The 22,803-nt window shown below is 39.8% G+C and overlaps 1 protein-coding gene across 1 annotated transcript in view; it reads right to left on the bottom strand.

Annotated features, from left to right (window-relative positions):
* DOCK4 (dedicator of cytokinesis 4) overlaps nt 1-22,115 on the bottom strand; it is a 224,539-nt gene extending 202,424 nt beyond the window's left edge. Inside the window, 1 exon segment of the mRNA XM_059817216.1 lies at nt 21,956-22,115. Within this exon segment, the coding sequence (XP_059673199.1) occupies nt 21,956-22,115 (160 nt within the window).
* Nucleotides 22,116-22,803: the final 688 nt, after the last annotated feature.

The raw sequence follows: 22,803 nt of genomic DNA, 5'->3' as shown, positions 1-22,803 counted from the left end.
TTTATTGTAACAGTAAGTTTTGAGTGAATTGCAACTGATGCTTTCAAAAGCATAGGTATGCATCAGTATAATGATCGTCTTCCTTCATAGAGACATGTCCCTACAAAAACCTCCTTTTGTGATTTCCCAGTGCCTAATCTGTAAAGAATGGTGATGAGCTCCCTCCAGCCACTAGACCAGAAACTTGGAGCCTACCAATACACCTGCACCAGTAGAGGCTGGGGGCTAACTGGTTAGAAAGTAGCTTTCCAGAGGAGAACCTGAAGGTCCTAGTGAACACCAAGTTGAACGTGAGTCAGCAACGTGCCCTTACTGCAAGGAAGGCTAATAGTATCCTGGGCTGAATTAGGAAGAGCACTGCCAGCAGGTCAAGGGAGGTGAGACACATCTGGAGTACCAGGGCAAGGAGAGGAGAGATTTCAGTTAGAAAAGACCTACAATGATCATCTAGTCCAACTGCCTCTGGGCTTCTCCAGAGAGATATGGACCTATTGGAGTGAATCCAGCAGAGGATCCTGAAGATAAAGGGCTTGGAGCACCTGATATACATGGAGAGGCAGAAAGAGCTGGCACTGTTTAGCCTAGAAAGGGCAATGCTCAGAGAGGGATCTTACCAATGTGTACAAATACCCAGTCTTGCAGTAGCGCATAAAGACAACAGAACCAGACTCTTAGTGGTTCTCAGTAACATACAATGGGCACAAACTGAAATACATACGGAAACACCTCACTGTGAGATTAGCTAAACACTGGAATAGGCTGCTCAGAGAGGTTATGTAGTCTCCATGCTTTGAAACTCTCAAAGCCCAACAGGCCACAGCCCTGAGAAACATGCTATAGTCGACCCTGCATTGAGCAGAGGGATTGGACTAGATGATTTCCAGATGTGCCTTCCAGCCTCTGCTTCCCTGTGATTCTGTGATCTTTGAAGAAAGCACAACTAGAAGTCAGAAAGCTGTACGTTTCTGTACAGATGGGCTCCTTTTACCAAATTGTATACCCATTCAAAAACAGACAGAAAACCCGATAAGTATGAGTGAGTTTGCTATGAGAGGAATGAATAATACACATTGAAAGGAAATGGCAGACCACAATTTTATTTAATCACAGCATCATAAGAATCCAGGTCAAAGCTACAGCATTCCTAGCATAGTGTCTCCTAAGGATAGGGAGATCCAGTCAGAGACCTGGCCACGGAAAGACAATCCCTGCCTGCTGACATTAACCTTAAGGACTAACCACACTAGAACATACAGCTATCACAGGTACAAGATAGAAATAAACCCAACTTTTAATAAAGGATACTTTTGAGACAAACAAAACAGCCGCCCAGTCTCGATTTTGGTTATCAGGAAAATTTCTTAACCAAATGAAGCACATAATTAACGAACCTACAGAATAAGCATGCATTCAGCTACACCGTGCAAAAGAAGTGAGACAATCTTGCAAGATCTCATCATACCTCGTCAGGACAAAAGAAATCTGAAGCATAAGTTGGAAGGATGCTTTTCAAGGGATGGCCACTACCGGGCACACTAATCAGTGCTCCTGGTTCTGGTGATGATACCAAAAACCTACATTCTCTCCTTCCCCTACTCCTTTTGTACAGTTACACTTAGTAAGCAGTGTTGCTCCTCTGCTAAGTGTTTCAAAAAGACAGAAAGCCAAGTCAGAAGTGTCAAGGGAATATTCCTGCTGACTGTGGACAGGATATCATGGAGGCTTTCTCAAACCTACTACACTTTAAGCATCCACCTATTGTTTTCGGAAGCTTTTCACAGAAAGCTGTCTTTTTCTCTCTCTTACCACATTAAGGCAGAAAGGCAAAGGGGAACAAAAGCAAGTAATCTGAATAAATAACCAGAAATTGCTGGGAGATTAATCATTTTTTATCAAGTTAACTTCAAACGCATTTGTTAAATGCATCCATTACTGCAGTGTGATGCACCTGCATTTTGAAATGGTCTTTTTAGCACCAGCCTCCACTGCCTAGTAATGTGAGCAATAGCAATTCTTATTCAGCTTAAGACATTAGATGCTCCCCATACAGCTAATGACATTAACGTAGTTTTCAGAACTCTTGAAGATCTTCCTAACAGTAAAAAAGGAAGTTAACAGTAAAAAAGGTTGCTTGTCTTACATCAAACTTTTAATGGTAAAGCAGTCTAATTTAAAGCAATCAGATTCGACAATCAGTGAATTCTGAGAACAAAGCATATATGCTTTCAGACAGTGTTAAAGACTACTACCATACTGAAAATGAGCATACTGTAAGACTCCTGTACTCCCTTTACATACATATTTGACAAATATTAAAAGAGCATCGGGTGTCCTACAAACATTTCTATACATTCATTATAACTTTTTTAAAATACAAGAGCAAATCATTTCAGTCATGGCCTAAATATTATACATTCCTTCTGTTTTCTCAAACTGCTACCCATTTAAATTCCGTCAGTGTTTAAGTCATCCGCACAAGAAACACAAAATTTAAGAAAACCCCCCCTTCTGTTGCAACACTGGTTAAAACAACACTGTGTTCTCCTACCTTCCTTTATCCAAATTCCTGCTGGCAGTAAAAGACAGTAAGGTTTACACAAAGAACTATAGAATCATTCAAATTGGAAAGGACTTTTCAGATCAAGTCTAACTGTTAACCTGACACTGCCAAGTCTACCAATAAACCATGTCCCTAAGGTCCTCATCCATACTGTCTTTTAAATACCTCCCGGGGTGGTGACTCAACCACCTCCCTGGGCAGCCTGTTCCAGTGTCTGACAACCCTTTCAGTGAAGAAATTTTCCTAATGTCCAATCTAAACCTCCCCTGGTGTAACCTGTGGCCATTTCCTCTTGTCCTATGACTAGTCACTTGGGAGAAGAGACCAACACCCAACTCTCCACAACCTCCTGTCAGGTCTCCACTGAGCCTCTTTTTCTCCAGGCTAAACAACCCCAGCTCTCTCAACCACACCTCACAAAACTTGTGCTCCAGACCCCTCACCAGCTTCACTGCCCTTCTCTGGACACGCTCCAGCACCTCAATGTCTTCCTTGGAGCGAGGGGCCCAAAACTGAACACAGTATTTGAGGTGTGGCCTCACCAATGCCGAGTACAGGGGCACAATCACTTCCCTACTCCTGCTGGCCACAGTATTTATGATACAAGCCAGGATGCCATTGGCCTTCTTGGCCACCTGGGCACACTGCTGGCTCATATTCAGCCGGCTGTCAACCAACACCCCCAGGTCCTTTTCCACTGGGCAGCTTTCCAGCCACTCATCCCCAAGCCTGTAGTATTGCATGGAGTTGTTTTGACCCAAGTGCAGGACCCGGCACTTCGCCTTGTTGAACCTCATACAATTGGCCTTGGCCCATTGATCCAGCCTGTCCAGATCCCTCTGAGGATTCCTTCCTTCCTACCCTCTAGCAGACCAACACAAACTTTCTGAGGGTGCACTTGATCCCCTCATCCAGATAACTGATAAAGTTATCAAACAGAACTGGCCCCAACACGGAGCCCTGGAGAAAACCACTTGTGACCGGCCATCAACTGGATTTCACTCCATTCACCACAACCCTTTGGGCCCAGACATCTAGCCAATTTTTTTACCAGGTGAAGAGTGCACCCGTCCAAGCCATGAGCAGTCAGTTTCTCCAGGAGAATGCTGTGGGAAATGGCATCAAAGGCTTTACTAAAGTCTAGGTAGACTATATCCACAGCCTTTCCCGCATCCACTAAGCGGGTCACCTTGTCATAGAAGGCGATCAGGTTAGTCAGGCAGGAACTGCCTTTCATAAACCCATGCTGACTGGGCCTGATTGCCTGCTTGTCCTGCATGTGCTGTGTGATGGCACCCAACATGATCTGCTCCATAATCTTCCCCAGCACTGAGGTCGGGGTGACAGGCGTGTAGTTCCCCAGATCCTCCTTCCGGCCCTTCTTGTAGATGGGCGTCACATTTGCTAACCTCCAGTCCACTGGGACCTCCCCGGTTAGCCAGGACTGATGGTAGAAGACGGAAAGTGGCTTGGTGAGCACTTCCACCAGCTCCCTCAGTACCCTTGGGTGGATCCCATCAGGTCCCATAGACTTGTGGGTGTCTAAGTGGTGTAGAGGTCACTAACCATTTCCCCTTGGATTGTGGGGGCTTCATTCTGCTCCCCATCCCTATCTTCCAGCTCAGGTGGCTGGGTGCCTGGAGAACAACTGGTCTTACTATTAAAGACTGAGGCAAAGAAGGCATTAAGTACCTCAGCCTTTTCCTTGTTCTTTGTCAGCATGTTTCCCCTCCCCATGTCCAGTAAAGGATGAAGATTCTCCTTAGCCCTCTTTTTGTTGCTGATGTATTTATAGAAACATTTTTTGGGGTCTTTTACGGCTGTCGCCATGTTAAGTTCTAGTTGGGCTTTGGCTCTTCTAATTTCCTTTCTGCAAAACCTCACGACATCCTTGTAGTCCTCCTGAGTTGCCTGCCCCTTCTTCCAGAGGTCATAAACTCTCTTCTTTTTCCTGAGTTCCATCCAAAGCTCTCTGTTCAGCCAAGTTGGTCTTCTTCCCCGCATATGAAGATACCACAGCTTAAAAGAGTGATTTTTTTCATCTCTTGAACTGCCTACACCTTACTGCTTCTTCATCCATACCAAAAGGCCGCTGGCACTCTGATCTGCTGTCTCTGGCCAGGGAGGTATATAGGAACCACTCGCCTCGAGGCTAGTATTCTTATTACAGCAACCTTTCTCAATAGCTCACCAAGACTTCATGGAAGAGGCTCCCTGCTCCCTCCTAATAATCAATTCCTGTTCATCAACTCTATACCAGAAGTCTCAGTAAATTCCTTTAACTTCCTGTTTCAGAGTGCAAAGAGAAGGTAGCATTTTATCAGAATCAAAGAAAAACTATTGTATGCAAGAGTTGGAAGACATGCTCAGAACTCCATTATATTAAATACCACATGTAACCTAGCTGATAATACATTAGAAAGTAATTGGAATTTTCAAATGCAAAACAATAGTAATCTTTTGATACAAGTAGGAAGTGGAAATATCAGCTGCAACTCTCTTGGTAGCCATCATTTAATCCTGTACCTAAATATCTCAGACTGTTCGCATTCTTACTGCTGAGAGTTCATTTAAGAAAAATAATAGAAAAAAATTCTAAGATTTCTAGGGGCCTGAAACTAAACCTGTCAACAGGATGCACAAACAGCTGAGCTACAGTTCAATTACATGGATTTTTCAGCTCAGTTACTAAGACAGTTATGATAGTTTTTTGCCACATAAGACAAGGGAGGAGTTGGTTGGAAGAGTTGGGCAGAGGAGATAACATACTTTTAAAAAACAGCAAACTGCATTTAATTTTTGCTATCCCCTGATTGTCAGGGATTTCACAGAAACCTGCATGAATGCTATAGACGTTATGACCATAACTTTAATGTAGTATCAGAAAAGGGTAGAAAGGATAAAAAGACTTGCACACATTTTGCAGTGCTATCCTCCCATTCATTTTTTCCACATCAATCAGTTGCTGTCCTTTTCAACAGAACACTAAGCTAGTTCAAACATCCCATTCACTTACTATTCAATAGAAGTAACATACTCCATAGTTCACTACCATTGATCTGTTGTAGATTAAATTAACAGCCATCATGCAATTAATGGAAAAGCTGATATATTAACACTGGAGCAGAGAGCAATGATGGCTTCCAATTGGACCTTTGATATAATCCAACAGTTCTAGGAAGTAGAGTAATTTGTTGTAGAATTAGTGTGCCTTCGCTAGCCTTGAGAGCCAGCAGTGCAGTTTTATGAGAGATGTTTTACAAGCAGCAGAGAGCTCTGTTTACATTAATAATTTACTTCTACCATATTACAGTACGTGATGCTTTCAAGTCACATTTGAAACAAAAAGCATCCAAGTTTGCCATTCTGAGAACTAAGCCAAGAGCAGCAAGTTGGCTTTGCATAATTCTGCTGACTTCTCATTTTGATTTATCTGTTCTGCATGGAAATATGTAAAGCAGGGTATGCACTTCACATCTTTGATCTTCTCACAGTGTTAATTACTCCCATGTGCTGGCAGTGAGAGTGGCTGCAGCAACTAAATGATGCTAACAGTGGTGGTAGCAGCTGTGGTCGTAGCAGCAGTCCCCTTTTCTTATTTTCCTCTTCTCCTTCCAGAAAGGAGCCAGGTAGTGGGAGGGAAAAGCCCTTCACTCCCACTTCAAACAGTAGGTTGAAGATCCCATTGTTATTGCTTTTTGTCCCCAGAGGATTCCACAGCAAGGGTGGCTCCAGACCCTATCCTCTAAAATTAAAAGCTCTACTGGGAAGGCAAAGTGGGACACAATTCACTGAGCCAGAGAGTAAATGTATGCAAAATAGAGGATGTAGTGAATACATGCAAACAAATGGAAGGAGGGAAAATGAGGGCAGTGGAGTCAGAGAATTTTTGGTGGGTGTGGTTTGCTGTGTTGTTTTCATTGAAGTAAAACAAGAACCCACAAATACAACAAAAAGGGACACTGAGTATTCCTGACAGCACCCACCAGTTTCTGAAGAAACACTGCAAGCTATTGCAGGCTTACAAAGTATATCCTACCCAGAGGCCTAATTAGTGATTAGACACCAGTCACGGGCCATGTGGTTACTGTGAGGTCCCTTTTCAAGTTTCCTCCTCCATCCGCAGAAGTCTGGCTCAGCTGACAAAAAAATCCATAGTGTTTTGGAGTGTCAAATATTAGGCAAATGCAAGAGTCCTGGGAGAGAGAAGGGGCTCACTTGAGGAGGTTGTGTAATTTACAGGACAAGGTCCCCACAGCACCTGATTTTTGTAGCCTCAGGTATGAACTGAGGTACCCCAGGGACAGCAGAACGTCCTCTCTTCCCACTGACAGTGATCAGACTGGTTGGGGAGCAAAGGCATCCTGATTTCCTCCTACCTTTACCCCACAACTCCAGGAACATTTCAATCCGTAATCCATCTTTTACTCACAAACCATACTATTAAATTTAATAACTCAAGTGAGAAATACCAAATTATTAAACATTTACACCTCAGGCAAAGAAAAGATGTAGAATACTTTATGGAAAGTAATTCTAAAAATAGAAGACGAGAAGGCCATTGGAAAGTATGTCTATTATGCCCAATTACAATCAATGGATGATTTCCACAAACCAAATCTGTGATGAGTAGCTAAGCATTACTTGGATGATTACTGTATTGCAAATGTTACTTCAGTTTCTTTAAAGCACTAATGACTTCGGGGTTGGGGGGGGGGCGGGTTTGAGATTTTTTTTTTTTATTTGTTTTTTAAAATTTAGTTTAGCTATAGAAGAGTGTCCAGTCTTTACAGCTGCTATGTTACTGGAAATGTACTCTAGCATTCAACAATATAACTTCTTCTACCACAGCAGGAAGTACCCAAGAGGAAGAAAGAAGCCTGTCCTCAAGTCTGACTAGAGAGCATGGGGTACTGTAAGAACTCAGCTGACTTCAGCTTAACTGAAGTGAATTACTTGTTGAAATGATTCACAGATTCCATAACACAGCAGTATCCATTCTCTGCAACTGATCTCACTTCCGATATATCTCTCAATTGCTTAGCATCTAAAGACTGAAAAATTAATGCAATTAGATTTAATTTTTCTTTGAGGATTTCTGGGTTTTTCAGCCTGATGCTAAAGGAATCCCCTATCTACACTGCTCTGCAAACGCATATTGACTGGAAAGCCTCATAAGCTGAGGGCTCTCTACCAGCTGTACTAAGGACAGGGATACTGAGCATTACTTTTTTAATAATGCAGTAGGAAGGGCAGCAAGTACACCTTCTGCCTTATTTCCATTTTCTCTAATTGCTTGTTAGAGGCATATTTTAAAATATCTTGCAGAATATAGTCATTAGGTGATATTTATGGCTATTTTCCACATGGCATTTGCAGGGCTATACCAGATTTTTTTCCTCTTTAAAACACTGAGCAAGGATTAAAAACATCAGGAAAGTTTTGCTTTCACATATTTAACTGCAAGCAGAACAAGTGAAACAATCACACCCAGTATGAGAAAGATTTTATATACGTATACATACACATAAATAACAAAGTAGAATCAAAATAGAAGTAAACACATGAATACAGAGTTCTCAGGTTACATATGAAAATATATTGAAATGTGTGTGTACCCAGTCTCTAAGTGCTGAAGTATCATTATTGGAATATTACTTCAGAAGTGATTATTCCCTAAACACTCCAGTTAGAAGGTGAAATAAATTTCAAGGATTTTACACAACACCTCTAGCCTCATGACCAATAAAAAGTGGCAAAGCAGTTCATGTTAATGGATTCTTAATTAGTCTGGGATGCACAAAAGAAATTTAACATAAGAGTAACTTCTAATTCTAAACTTTAAAACACCAGAGAGCTTCTCAAACACAACTGCAGCAATGTCTGTTCCAGTGTCACAGTAAATATGAAAGCTGGAGATTGAAAGGTGTAATTGTGGAGTGATTTTTTCTGCAGAAAAGGAAAACTAACTTCAGAAAACATAACACAGGCCCCATTTTATAAGCGAAATGTAAAAATAAACCCATTCATTTTGCAAGTATTTGCAACAAATTATATGAAATCAGATTTATGCATGTATTAATGTTTAAAACCATAGAGAAAAATGAACCCAAAACCTTTAAGTTTGTCCAGAAAAATGATCCACCTATAGTAAATGGAGAACAGTAGATCCCCATAAGCCAGCCAAATACAAGCACCAAGTGTCTGAATATGACTGCAGCCATGAGCTGTGGAGTAAACCAGAACTGACCTGCTTCTCATCGGAACAGGCCAGAGGCAGAAGTACTATCACATACCATGTTTCAGCCTGGGACAGATAGGAGCACGTTCTCATACCTATTCATTTGATGACTTGTGGCATCTGAGCATGTAACATAAGAATTTGAAATAAAAGTTTAGGATAGTATGCAAGCATATCCATGACAAATTTTAGTACACCAAAACATCACACAAAAACAAGCCTCCTCCACATACTGTACCATAGTCTTCAGAAGGGTACACACTCAGCTACAAATCTAAACTATAGAAATCTTTTAACACTCTAGGAGAGAATCTTCTATGGTAGTAAGCATGACCTTTTATATACCATGATCCCAGCTTTAGCCTCCATCATGACAAAAACAGAGTACTAGCTACACTGTCCTTGAGATCAGTGACTACTAATAACTAAGGGAGGTCTTGTTGGTTGGACACAGGGATCTGAGCTCATCAGTTTTGCTACACGCAGTCTGGCTCTGAGGCACATGGGAGAACGAAGCAACATTTCTTCTCTAGGAATGAGACAAGAAAGAACACAAGTCAGCAAGATGCAGAACATTTTCTGGTAAGCCTTACTGAGAGGAACTGACAGGGACTGAAAAATGCTGTGCTGCTCTAAAAGCCAAGGAGAGAGCATAGCAGTTGTGTGCAGGCTAACCTACTGCACCTGCATAGCTCAGGGTTGCAGCTCCCTCCACAACAGTACATAAAAAAATAAATCAGAGTAATGCTGGGCTTCAAATTAGACTGGTAACCTACGGAAGCAAACAAAATTCATATGAAAGCCTTTAAAGAAGTCGGGGGTACTAGTTTAATTAAAAGTGGTTTTTTAAAGACTAATTCAAACAATGCAATAGAATTATTTTTACTAGTGTATTAGCAGAAATACCCTTTCCCCACATGTGCATTTTTCTTCCTTTATATCTACATACCAAAAACAAAGATTTAGCATGTTGAATCAGTTAGAATGGTCTTCAAAGCAGGGGCAGAAACTAAGTTACAGGCAGCTGTAATTAAGTCTTAACAATTTTGGTGATGTTCAAACATGAATAAATTCAGCTCTTTCCCATGAGCTGTTTAAATTACATATGTGCATGTTTGTGTTTAAGGCAGCCCCATCAAAGTTATGAAATCCAGTTTCAAATAAAGGTTTTGTCTAGTATTTAAAGATGTTTTGGTAGATCCTCAGGACAGTTTAATCCTTATAATCCCAGCTAAACACAAGTTTACTTATTGCTGGCAACCAAGAAAACTTAGTTTAAATGAACATGTACTTAGGCTGCTCATTGTACCCAATGAAGCTGACTTGAAGCTAGCCATCCACACAAGATCGCTAGAACAGCAATGCAGCCACTAGCAAGTTTAAAGCTGAGATTCCACCTCTCAATTGAAATTTTGCCAAGTTCATTTTGTACTAAAATTGTAAGCACCTTATTCAGTTTACAAATCTGGAAGTGTTATATCAAGCATTAATGGAGTTCATAAAGGCAGGGTGGGCACGGAGGTGGAGAAGAAATAAGTTCTGCATACTTCATGAGAAGTGAATTTGAAGGATTTCTGGAAGTAACAGAAAGGGACAACTCAAAAGATGAAAACAGTAAAAGCCCAGGGCAGAGCAAAACTGAAGGGGAACACAGAGAGCACAGAAAGTAGTAGAGACTGGTACGCGTAAACAACTTCAAAAACTTTTAAAGTGCTTTGAACCGAATGTCATCACAAAATGCAGACTCTGACATTATTTAAGGAGAACTAATAATTTTTCCTCAGACTGATATAACTGAAGAGAGGAAACAATAGTCTCAATTCTCATTAACACCAGCAGGCTTTGAACAGCTGAAGAAATACAGAGAGCTATGTTGAAAATTGCTGATGCAATTCTAAAGATAATTTCAATCAAAGGTATGGGCAGATATTAAAAGCATTCTATGATAAAATTTAAAAGGCTGAAATGAAAAGAGAGACCTAATTCCTCTAAAATTTTTCTTTTAGTAACCCAGAAACGCATTCTCTACTGCTAGCTCAACATCCTTTAAACAATACTCATTGTTTTAACTTCAAAGTTTATCAACACGTGACCATCAACATTATATGACAAATACTAGTCCCAATCATGCTGTTTAATCACCATTCACCTGAAAAACATGTGACATCAAGACATTTACATCAGCGTTAACAGGAACAAGGGATCAGGACCCCAACAATCCTTTTTCTTATACATTCAAGAGTTCAGATTTGTAAAATTAAGCTATCATGTGCTTTCAAAGAAACACCTAAAAGCAGATTTGTCATATTTAAACTATCATGGCCAGATCTCAAAATAAGCAATTGCAATGGTGGCTCATAAGTCTTCAGCACATAAGAAACATAACCAGAAAAAAATCCACAGCTTTAGAGCAGTCGCTTTTGAAACTGTATTTATACCAAATAATTTTGTTAGTGTTGAAGCTCCCCGAGACTGAATTAAAGCAGTAAAACCCATACAATTCTAGGAACGGGTAAGATATCAGATCAGATGTCCATATTGATTAACACTGATTATACAAGTCATCTAGTCATGGATGCAAAATAGAACAGTGCATTTCTTCCTTCTACAACCCATTTAGCCTAGATCCTTCTATTTGGTTTGTGCTGTCGGACTTGCTAGAACTTCCCATAGACTAGAAAACATAATGGGAGTGTGCTGAGTGCACAATTAAAATATTGAGAGATTTTATTATACGTTGTTTTTACTGAAACCTTTCAATCTTCAAAGATTTCCAAGCTGCATTAAGTACAAATTCAGATATAAAAACTACCATAAAAACGTGAACAAATAAAATCTTAAGTGCCTATTTACCTAGGGAAACACTGAAATAATTTAACATGAATTTCATGAACATGAAGCACATGCTAAGTACATCAGCTAATACAGATAACACTGCCTTTGCTCTTCACATGAATACAACAAATCACTACAGCAAGTCTTCTAATTATAATACCAAATTCAACAGGATTTTCGCATCAGCAGCATGTGAAAGATAGTTAAAGCACACAATCTGATGTTTTTAAAGTGTATTTCATCTAGAAGGAACACTATTGTTTTGCTTCTTATTCATCTTCACAGTAGTGAAGTTCACAATAGGTACCACAGACTAGAATAACAATTCTACAAGCAAATGAGATCCAGATGACTTTCGCAAAATGTTTCATAGCGGTTTATAATATATGCTGTAAGATTTGTTTTTATCTGCATCATCACACACAGGAAAAAACCCAGCTACAGCTACAATCATGGAAAACAAAGCCAATTCTTAAAAGAATTAACATACTTTACATGGTATTTTTGTACTCCTTCCCCCAATATATAAATAATGGCAATACAGTCATATATTTTACTGCCAACAAGACAGTAGCATAAATGTTATCATAAAAACGTTGGAATTACACCCAAGACACTACCTCAACTGCTTATTCATTTCTAACAAAGAATTGATGATGGCAGAGACTAGTCTTCCAGCTCTCATAATTGGGAAAGGGAAAACATGCAAATACATATTGATGAGACTGTAATTTCTCTTAGAAGAAACTGAAAAGCCTGTTTAGACTTAGAACAGTAGCTAAAGACTAGATAGTATTCAAAAAGATTACTATAATGGAAGAAGTGGCTTTATAGAGGCTGATTGCATTCAAGAAGCTTCTTACGTCTAAAAATAGACTTTTTAGTGTCAGAAGTATACCTTCAAAACATGCAGAAGTAGCTGGCAAGGGAGAAAAACTGACCACATCTAGTACAGCTCTGTCATAGGTACTTGAATCTATGCAACAGCCATCTCTCACAAAAAGGCTTTTTGCAGGTAACATAAAACAGAACCCCAGACCAGTAGTTTTCCATGTCATCTACAGTGTTTCCAAGGTTGAAATTGCTGCTTTTTCTCCCCCATTCACTTGCATTTGTGGTTTTTGTTCCATGTCAAAATTCAGCAAAGCCCTTAAGTGTACAAGTACTATTTAAGTGTTGTGCTGAATCATCTCTAAAAGCTGCAATTAAGGATGAAAGGACAGGGGTACAGTCCACAACTTGCATAACTAACCATAAAAACCAGACATCCTTAGATGTTGAGATCTGATGGAATACAATCAAGGCTGTAGGGAAGTAGAATTCAGTCTCAAAACATGGGTGCTTTTGATAGTCTACAAAATGAAATACTTGGTGAACCAAGCAAGCAGTAGGATGGGACAATGTGGAAAGAACAGGCATGGAAAAGAAAAAAAAAAAAGCAGTGAACAATGAGTTATTGAAGTAGGTAGGAAGTCCTGAAGAGAACTGTCTTGCAATGGTAGCGATTGGGAAGGAGCAGGGATAAAAGAAAAGAGGTAGAACCAGTGACAGTTTCTTACAGGTCTTTTGGTTTTGTTTGGCTTATTCTGTTTTTTTATTTTAAATACAAACCATCAAGGAAAGATTTAAAAAAAAAAACAATTTAAACTTATTGCCTTAGTTGTGTATTTGGATGGCTATATAATCATTGAGGTTTCAGTTGCATACTTCTGTAGTATTTCTATTGTATTTTCCCCCCTTAATATTTCTGTTACTCTAAAACTCTAAGGCACCAGACAGAGGAGAGTCTTAGCATGCTGGGTACTGTACAAATAAGTGATGAAAGTTGTTACCCACAATACTTTACAAGGTAAACAAAGGGTAAAGAATAGGGAAGACATTGTTCACAGTAAGGTTCACACCAGCACCAGCTGAACTAGAATGCAGGTCTTCTGATTCTTGGCCACATGTCTTATTTAAAGCATGAACAACTCTACTTCTCTCCATCATCAACACTAACATTCTTCCTGCAAATCAGACATTTAAAATTTATCTGTTCTAGAAACATATACAAGGCTAGTATTCTCATAATCCTAATATTGAGCTGTTTTTACATTTTACTTGAAATGAGAGCATCTTAATTATAATTGAATATTTACATGCATTTCAGTATGCAAATAGTCCTACTACATGTGCCTTGAATACCACACATGAATGTTTTAAAAGAGCTAATCTGAATAACTATCACAAGATACCTACTGGTAGCAGTTCAACCAACCATAATACAAATCATGGCAAATGGCAGGACACAGGTGTTAAAGATTTAATTTTTATCTTGCTCTGAATTCAGCACAGAAGTTTCCTGTTTTAAATTCCAGCTCAAATTCCATGGACATAGTGGGAAGCTGTAACAAATTCATGTGGCAGAACAGCCATTTACAGAAATTACAGAAAACATTTCTAATAATCTCAAATTCTAAGACAAGCGTGTACAGTTCTTTTAAAGCAAAAACATTAGTAAGCAAGTCAAAAAATAAGGCTGAACAATTTAGGATCCATCATGCAGATCTAAATAGCAAGCCGAGACATTTGATTTCAACTTTTTCTTCTTAAATTTTGGAAGAAAGCTGATGAAAAGCCTAGAGAACTTGTCAAAAACACAATCAACTTTCAAGCACCCATGATAAGTTTTCCTGTTATAAAGCAATAATGGCAAGGGAGACAGACAAGAATGATCACAGGCCTGGTTGAACAGCTGTATCACTTCCAGTACCAGCATGGATCTGAAAAAGTTACTACCCACTTCATCTATGAAGCTGAGCTAGTTTTATGCAGAACCAGCTCAGACATATTCAGACCATAATCCTTGAATTGCGACCACTGTGGACTGATTACATGCTGCAGAATCCCCCAGTTCTCATGTTCTATCTGAGCACAGCCAAGGCTCGTGAACTCCAAGGCACACAAGTTTCAATACAGCTTTGTGCTGCATCCCCCAGATCTGTGTATTCTGGGAAGGTTTATTTGCCAGGGCACTGTGCCAGGACCCTACTGGCCCTGTACACTTGCTGCACCCATGCAGAACCTGAGCACTGCAACAATGCTTGTTTGGTTTTAGAGTCATTTCAGGTCCTGCATGTCTAATGCTTAGCTGAAGTCAATAAATCCTGCTAAAAACAAGGCAACTATTGCAGAGTCACTGAAATGTTCTGTACTACGTTCCTAGCATTCCCTATGTTCGTCTTTTCTTTGGGGTATACACATTTTACTCACTCCATTTAAAATGAACAGTTACAGAAATATTTTCCAGTCTAGAGTCTTTACTTAAGGGGGAACAGTACTATTTCAATACAAGATACAGGGTTAGTCTCCTGAAGGTGTCACCTTTCAGCTGAAGTCACAACTAATTAGCCCAAGCCATTTCACAGCCTGCTTTCAACTTCTAACAATTACTACTGTTCAGCAACCTCCTTGTTCTTACGAGCTGGAGAGCAGAAATCTTCACATGGTCACAGACTACATCACACTACCTGCCTGAACACAAAAAAAAAAAAAAAAAAAATCAAGTGAAGGAAGAAGTTTAAAGAGCAGACTAACATATTAACAAGTTGGGTTTGGGGTTTTTTTATTATTTACAAATGCTGTCAATAACTTCATCTGACAATGAGAAGATGCGTGTCTTAATTAAGACAAGACCGAGATCCATATTAGAGGTTTCAGCTAGAAAGAGAAACTTAATACTGTTTAATTTTCCATATCCAATATATTACATGTATAAGAACTTTCTTTTTCAAGCTTTTCCTATCAGCTGTAGACATGAATACATAAAGGAATTAGTGTCCAAAGGGCCTAGGCAGAATTAGGTTCCATTAGTCTGTATCTATATAAGCATACCACAACATCTGCTCCAGATTTACACATCAGCAGAGCAAGAAGATGATTATGCAAATAATGAGAATGTACGTAATACATACGCATTCAGGCAACTGGAGGGAAATTTCTCCAATAACTTTTGCTTTTCCATTAAAACAGTCTACTTCGCTAGAAAGAGATACGTAGCTGCAGACTATTTAGGAAAAGCTGGGTAAGAGTTTGGAGATGTTTACATCTATATGACATTGAGTATATGGTCATAAATATGTCACGCTTGTTCCAGGTCTCTAAAATTATTACTTATTAAATCATATTAAGCAAGTTTTTTCATAAAAGTTGAAAAAGCTAGATGAGAAACTCTAAGCAGACTGAGTTTTAAATTCCATATACACACACTGACAGGCTCAATACTCAGATTTCACTATCCCTTAATTCAGAGTTGCCTGGTCTACCCAACAAGGTGTCCTGAAAAGCCCTGACACGAAGTCTACCATGTAGGATTTGTCAAACAGTGTTTTAACATACCAAAGCCAGTTGCTTATTGTGGGGGTTTTTTCCAAGTAATTTGACAGTAGCTTTTCTGAGACAGCCGACAAACCCCGTATTGCACTGGGTGTCTGTGGCGAGGTGCGGGCAGTGGGGGCTGCAGAGCGGCCTCTGTGAGGAGAGGCCGGGGCTGCCCCATGCCGGACACAGCCGGTTCCAACTGACCCACAGCAGGGCACAGCTGAGCCCCTCGGCCAAGACAGTGATACCTCAGGGAAAAGAGATTTAGGAAAGGGCTAAAAATGCCTGACAGAGAGGAGGTAACAAAAAGGAGTGAGAAACAGCCCTGCCAGGTCAGCGAAGGAGGGAGAGGAGGTGCTCCAGGCACTGGAGCAGACATTCCCCTGCAGCCCATGCAGAAGACCATGGCAATGGAGGTTGTCCCCCTGCAGCCCATGGAGGACCCCCCACTGGAGCAGGTGGATATGTCTTGAAGACAGATGCTGCCCATGGACAGCCCACACAGGAGCAGGTTTTCTGTGGCCTGTGAGAAGGACCCACACTGGAGCAGTTCATGAAGGACTGTACCCCGTGGAGGACTCACACTGGAGCAGAGGAAAAAGCATAAGGAGGAAGGAGCAGCAGAGAGGAGCTGACCACAAACCCCTATTTCACTGCACTGCTTGGGCGGGTAGAAGAGTTGGGAATGAAGCTGAGCCCAGGAAGAAAAGTGATGGCTGGCAGGAGGTGGTTCAGCTTTTGTCTGTTTCTCACCATCCTGCTCTGTTTTTAATTGGCAATAAATTAATTTTCTCCAAGTAAAACCTATTTTGCCTGTCACAGTAATTGCTAAGTGAACTCTGTTTTTATCTCCATCCACAGGCTTTTCCATCTTCCCTTCTCCCCAAGTCCTGCTGAGGGAAGGGGAATGAGAGCAACTGGGTGGGCATCTGGCAACCAGCCAAGGTGAATCCACCACACCAAGATATATGCTTATCCTTAGTACTAGTTTTCTTGAATCATAATACTTCTATGACCCACCTGAACCAGTTATGAGTTGCTTCCATCTGCTATATAAATAGAACAACTAAGATTTTGTTTATATCTTCCCACTGCAGAGAATAACAAAGAATAGCAATTTTTAATTGTAACAGACATCTAATTTTTAAATAATGCAATAGAAAGCATTATTTAGGGTTACATGCTAAATTTTTACTTCATGGAAATTACTCAAAGCACCCATCATTTAACTTTTTATGGATCTTATGTGTATTCCTACTATACTTGGAGGAGCCACTTACTTTAAATTTATCTGTTCTTGAATTTCTCCTCCAGTATGAAAATTATGTTGAACAGTCAGTTTAGACAAGTTAGCCATGCCTAAATAGTCATTTAACTCCTTTTAGCTCAAACTGGTACAGAACTTCATGATAAGCACCAAATCTTTTATTTCACACAAGTCTAGTCAGAGACCTGTTTCATCTCTAATTACCATTTTTAATGTCTCAGTAATCCTTTACACCAAGTGCTTTCTGGCTTTTACCCTGCAGTAATCTGGCCAGCATTTTCCTCTGAGCAGCCCTTGTGCTTCTGGATGCACAAGACAACCATATTTCCACTCAAACAGAAGAGACAGGGAGGACATCCTAGACAGCTTCTAGGTGTATGTGCATGCGCACACACACACACACATCAAGCCACAGAAAACACTTATGCGGAATGTTGCTGTAGTTAGAAAAGCCAAACTGCAGAAGGGGAATGAACTTATGTCTACATAACGTGTGGAATTTGCACCAGAAAAGGTGTGCACCCACACTGTTTCCATCATTTAATAAATTTCTGCTTTGAAGCCAAATATCCTTCCAATGCATTCCTAATATTTTATTCCTTAATCTAGGCAGGACAGCAGGAATAGGAAGATCTTTTCAAAGCTTCAATTAATAGATAGAAATTTATTTACAGTTTAATGTAAGAGGTATGTTATTTTTTCATAATGTTAATAACGTGTCAAAGTGGAAGAAGCACTTTTGGACAACATGTATCAAGCTTGTAACAACATTTAGCTCAGATTTACAACAGAGTAGGAGTTTTCTACCAATAGCTGTTTGCATTTCAAAACAACTACTTTAGGCTTAATAAGAGCTTCTGGTGAGGGTCAAAATCATTGCTCATTGAAGAAGTGGATTCAAAGCAATAATGTATTATGGCAATTCCTTAATAACCTTTTAGAAGTAGCTGCGCATATGTATATTCCTGTTACACACACACTCCCCCAAGCAGACAAAGATGATCAGCATGAGATCCTGCAATGTATTCTAAATCAAGATTCTAGAAGGGTAGTGAAAACTTCTGAAAAACAGACAATTGCAATAATCATTCTGCATAGGAATTATTGTTGCCTGGTTGCTCTTTTTTTGTTCCTCCTTTTCAACCACAACAGTTTTTATTTAGAATATCTTCCACTTAGAAATTATAGTTACATCAAGTGTGCAGTAGTGTGGGACCTGTATACTAATTTTTTTTCAAATGAAACCTTAAGCTAAGGGAAGCCTTTCTGGTGTTTGTCAGCCTTAAGAAGTTTCTCTTAATTTCTAGAGCATACCTGATGACTTCTGACATTTCTTTGGAAAAAACATGGAAGTTCCTCATAGTTCTCATTCCGCACTTTGGTGGTTGTAAATAACTAAGAAGCTAACACCAGTAGTTTGTGATTTTTTCTTTCCAAAACCTTTATTCAATTCTCTTCCCACATTGGATGAAGTGTCCTTCCTTTGCATTTTGATTTAGCTGAAGTGTTGTTAGAAACACTTGACTTCAAGCCAAAGTTCTATCTATACCTCATCAATTCTTTGAATGAAATTTCTTAGTTCTTCTCAAGAGCACTTTTTATTAATATATTAATCTCCAACTCTCATGTCTCCAGTTAGCCACATTAGAGATTAACTCAATTCTCATTTGCCAATAATTAGTTCGGCCTTTCCCCCATTGCTCAATTTGCAGAAACTGTTTGGTCCAAAAAGGACTGTAATTTCTAAAATACTTGAGATGCAATTACTACCCAAGGAGAAAAAATAAAATTCAGTTTCAGCAACTGAAACCAAGTATGTCAGAGAACATCCAACCAGATTTCTCAGATTGTGTCAATATGTTTCCCCTTGCGCAATGTTCAGAGCTGCTTTGAACTGCACACATTTGACTGCTCAGCAATTGGCACATCACCCAAGGCCACTGACACTCAAATACACAGCTCAAACGCATCTCAAAACACAGAAAAAGTGTTTTACAAGACTGGTACATTCTACACAGACAGACAGTAAGTGCACAGACATTCTGTATTTTAAGCCTCACTACCATTCATTTGGTGAGTACTGGGACCATTTTGATAACAGTAACTCCATGTAAGCGAGAAAATAATGTTTAAGGGGCAGAGGGGAAGTACCGTAGGCATAATGAACATGAACAACCTTGGTATTTCCTGTGCTTCCAGGTGGACTCTGCATGGAAGGAGTAAGTAACTGCATTTTTCAGAGATTTTCTTCAGATTCTAACCACTGACTCAAGCTGTCAAGTGGCTCTAAGCAAGTGAGTGGTTTTGTGCTTATGTACATGCTCTTTACATCTTGCCTTGTTCCTTTTTCATATGCACAATTATTCTGTATTTGTATAATCATGGAAGCCTTATTGTAAAAAGCAACCCTGGTAGTGGTAGAATAAGTTCTGTCCCAACAGCTTTAGCTTTTCCAGATCTCAGAGGCTGTTTTCTGCAGGAAACAAAATGAAGACAGTAATAAAATAAAGAATTAAGACAATCCACTTGCTTTCTACTTCCCCCCTGTTAAGGTTATTTTTCACAGCTCTAAAAAACAAAGGACTTCAATGCATAAACACTGTTACAGGTTTCAAAAGGGATAGGCTACATTCCCGAAGAATGCAAGAGAAAAGTGGTTTCTAAAAATACTTCTCTGGTTTCAAAATATGGCATGATGGAAAAAGAGGAACCAGCACTGTCAGTGTCACTCCCTGTGAGGGAGTAGGAACACAGAAGAAATATTTCACAACCATTAGAGAAGCTCATTATAGCTGGGGATTGAGCTGTATCCCCAACTTCTCCTCTGCTCTCTTTTGTGGAACTGCATTGAAACAGCCCGATAGTTGCATTCCCTACAGCATCAAATTCACATTTCACCTTATTTCAGACTAGATCTCTGCACTATGACATCCCATTTCTTAGCATCCTGTCACGATTACAGGGCAAATGATAACTTAGAAGGCCTTGCAATCTCACATACTATGATAGGGTTCCGTTATGCCTACCTCTCTCCTCCTGAGGTGAGCTGCTCACCTTTATAATTCAGCATAGGCCCAGGACAGCAAAACTACTTACTAAACATATTAACATACAGGCCCATGTACTGGTGCAAAGAACATCACTGCTACTCAAGAGGCCATTAACAATTTCTGTTTGCAAGATACTCTTCTTCCAGGGCTTGCAATTACTGTGTTGCTAAAGTGACCCTAAACAGCTGCTTCCAGATAAAATTTCCATACATTCACACAAGCATAGCGCCAGCAGAAAGGAAGGGTCACAAGAGACCTATAACATGTCTGCCTCTCTCCATAGCTATGGCTGTAACTATAGGCTAGAGGAGCCTAAGCCAGGTAGCTAACAAACACAGGCGGACATGCTGTGGACACGGCTGTGCCTGCATGGTGGATGCATCTTGCAGAGCCCCTGCCTTTATTGTATGCACTGTCTCATGCTCTGCTGACTCCCAAGTACTGCAGCATCTGCAGTTCCTTTGCTTAAGTACATGTGTTGCCGTCTCAGAATACCTTTTCCAGGCAGCAATTTTGAATAGCTTAATATTCTTCTTGATCCCAGACTTTGGCTTTGGGAAAATAAAACTACATGACTGCCTAGAAGTCATTTCCCCATGAATAGCTTACCCATAGTTTCCTGGAAGGCACTCTAGACAAACGGTATTTTTTAAATATTTTTTCTGTTTTCTTGAGTATCTCTTTTTATTTTGTTTTACATATGCAGCCAGTCAGAATGCAATTAAGGAGTTAAACTAAGGTACACTGGATATCTCCCTCCCTCTCGTCTCTAAATATTTTCTGAATATAGAAGTAATACCCATTTCTTCCCTGTTTATGGATTGCCTTTTGGAAGCAAGAAGCTTGCTTTTGTATGTAAATTCTGTTTCTGAACTTTTAACCCAATTTAAGATCTATACTCTCTCAATACATACCTTCTCAAACATTTGAAATAGAGAATAGCAGGTCCAATCCATGATCAGACAAAGATTACCCACATGAGTAGCTTAAAGTTTCCCAATACATGTGGAAACATGCATGTAAGTCCCTTTTCCTAACTCTATCCATGCCTAATCCTACAACCATAAGTAAATTTTGTCCTCAACAGTGAATTTACACAAAAGCCAAACGAAATCCCACACTTCTCAAAGCTTTTCTCCTCCAGTAAAGGATTATTCCCCCCAAGCAGCCCCCACTAAGTTATGTGTGGCAAAGTAACTACTGTCCCCCACAAAGTGGTAACAGAAGGCAACTAAGTCATGAGAATTTGAGATACCTAACAAACATCCACTGAAATACTGCCTTAAGTTAGTCAGTCATGGAATAAGATTCATATATGCTAACCCATGTGCAGGAAAAAAAGGCAAATTTTCAGCCAACCCTATAGTCACACAGCTCAGACAGCCACTGTCAAAGTAATAGTTTGTCTAGAGAACTGAAGTAGTAATTGAAATAGCACAGTAAGTAGTTGCTCCAGAGGAACCACCATATTCAACATTAGCCATTGCCTAGGACTGATCCAAGTGCTCTTTTTCTAGTTGTCAACAGCTGTTTGAAGAAGCAGAATAAAGTTTATGCTTCTTTAACCCTTCTACTGAAGTAAAGTCATGAAATAAAGAAAACAGTTAGAGCATGCTGTGATCTTTAGGTATGACTGATTTTACCTTGAGGGCAGAAGAACAATTGCACACATGTGATTTAGTATCTAAATACAGGAAACCTCATTCCTCTGTCCTGGAAAAATCTTTATCTTGCCAGAGGGTGAGAGAAACAGTGGTAAAGTATCTGGAAGTAAGAGAATCCATCTACAGAAAGGTACTCCATCTCATAACAGCAACGGGTTTTGTCAGTGAATTATGAACAAGGCAGAAGAGAAAATTTCCCTGGGGAAAATAACTCCTTGCAAAAGTTATCTTAGAAATATCAGAAAAGGGAAAAAATGTTCTCTTGAGGACTGACAATATGGAGACCATAGCTTCTTAATTTTTGCCAAAGCAAATTTTAGATTAGAGCAGTAGAAATGCATCCTAATGAAGGGATACTAGAAGGAGTTGTTCCTCCTGAAAAATAAGAGTCCCTAAACAGGCAACATGGTAGAGATACACACTATAATGAACAGCACAGAGAAAGTAGGTCAGGAACATCTATTCAGCTTCTCATGAAATTACAAGTAGACACAACTGAAAGGCTACTGAATTAAAACTGGTAACAAAACTTTCCATTTAGAAATTCTTGTACATACAAGTAATTGCTGTGTCTAATTACAGCAAGAAACAGAAGGCAAGTGCTTAGTAAAACTGCCAGAAAGAACTGTCTATTTGCAAGGGTACCCAACACCATTAGAAGCAATATTTAGAACATGAACTATTTTAAAAGGGCACAAGCTCTAGGTGATACCCATTACTCTGTAATCAAGAGGAGCCCTTCCCCATTGGCAGGTTCTGTGGTTCCCAAGAAGCTCTTTTCACACCTCCCACTGAAGCACAAACCCCAGCCTCTTGGAAATGAATCA

Source organism: Gavia stellata, chromosome 4 (genome assembly GCF_030936135.1).
Source record: "Gavia stellata isolate bGavSte3 chromosome 4, bGavSte3.hap2, whole genome shotgun sequence".
Classification (NCBI taxonomy): Eukaryota; Metazoa; Chordata; class Aves; order Gaviiformes; family Gaviidae; genus Gavia; species Gavia stellata.
This window is presented reverse-complemented; position numbering and strand designations above follow the sequence as displayed.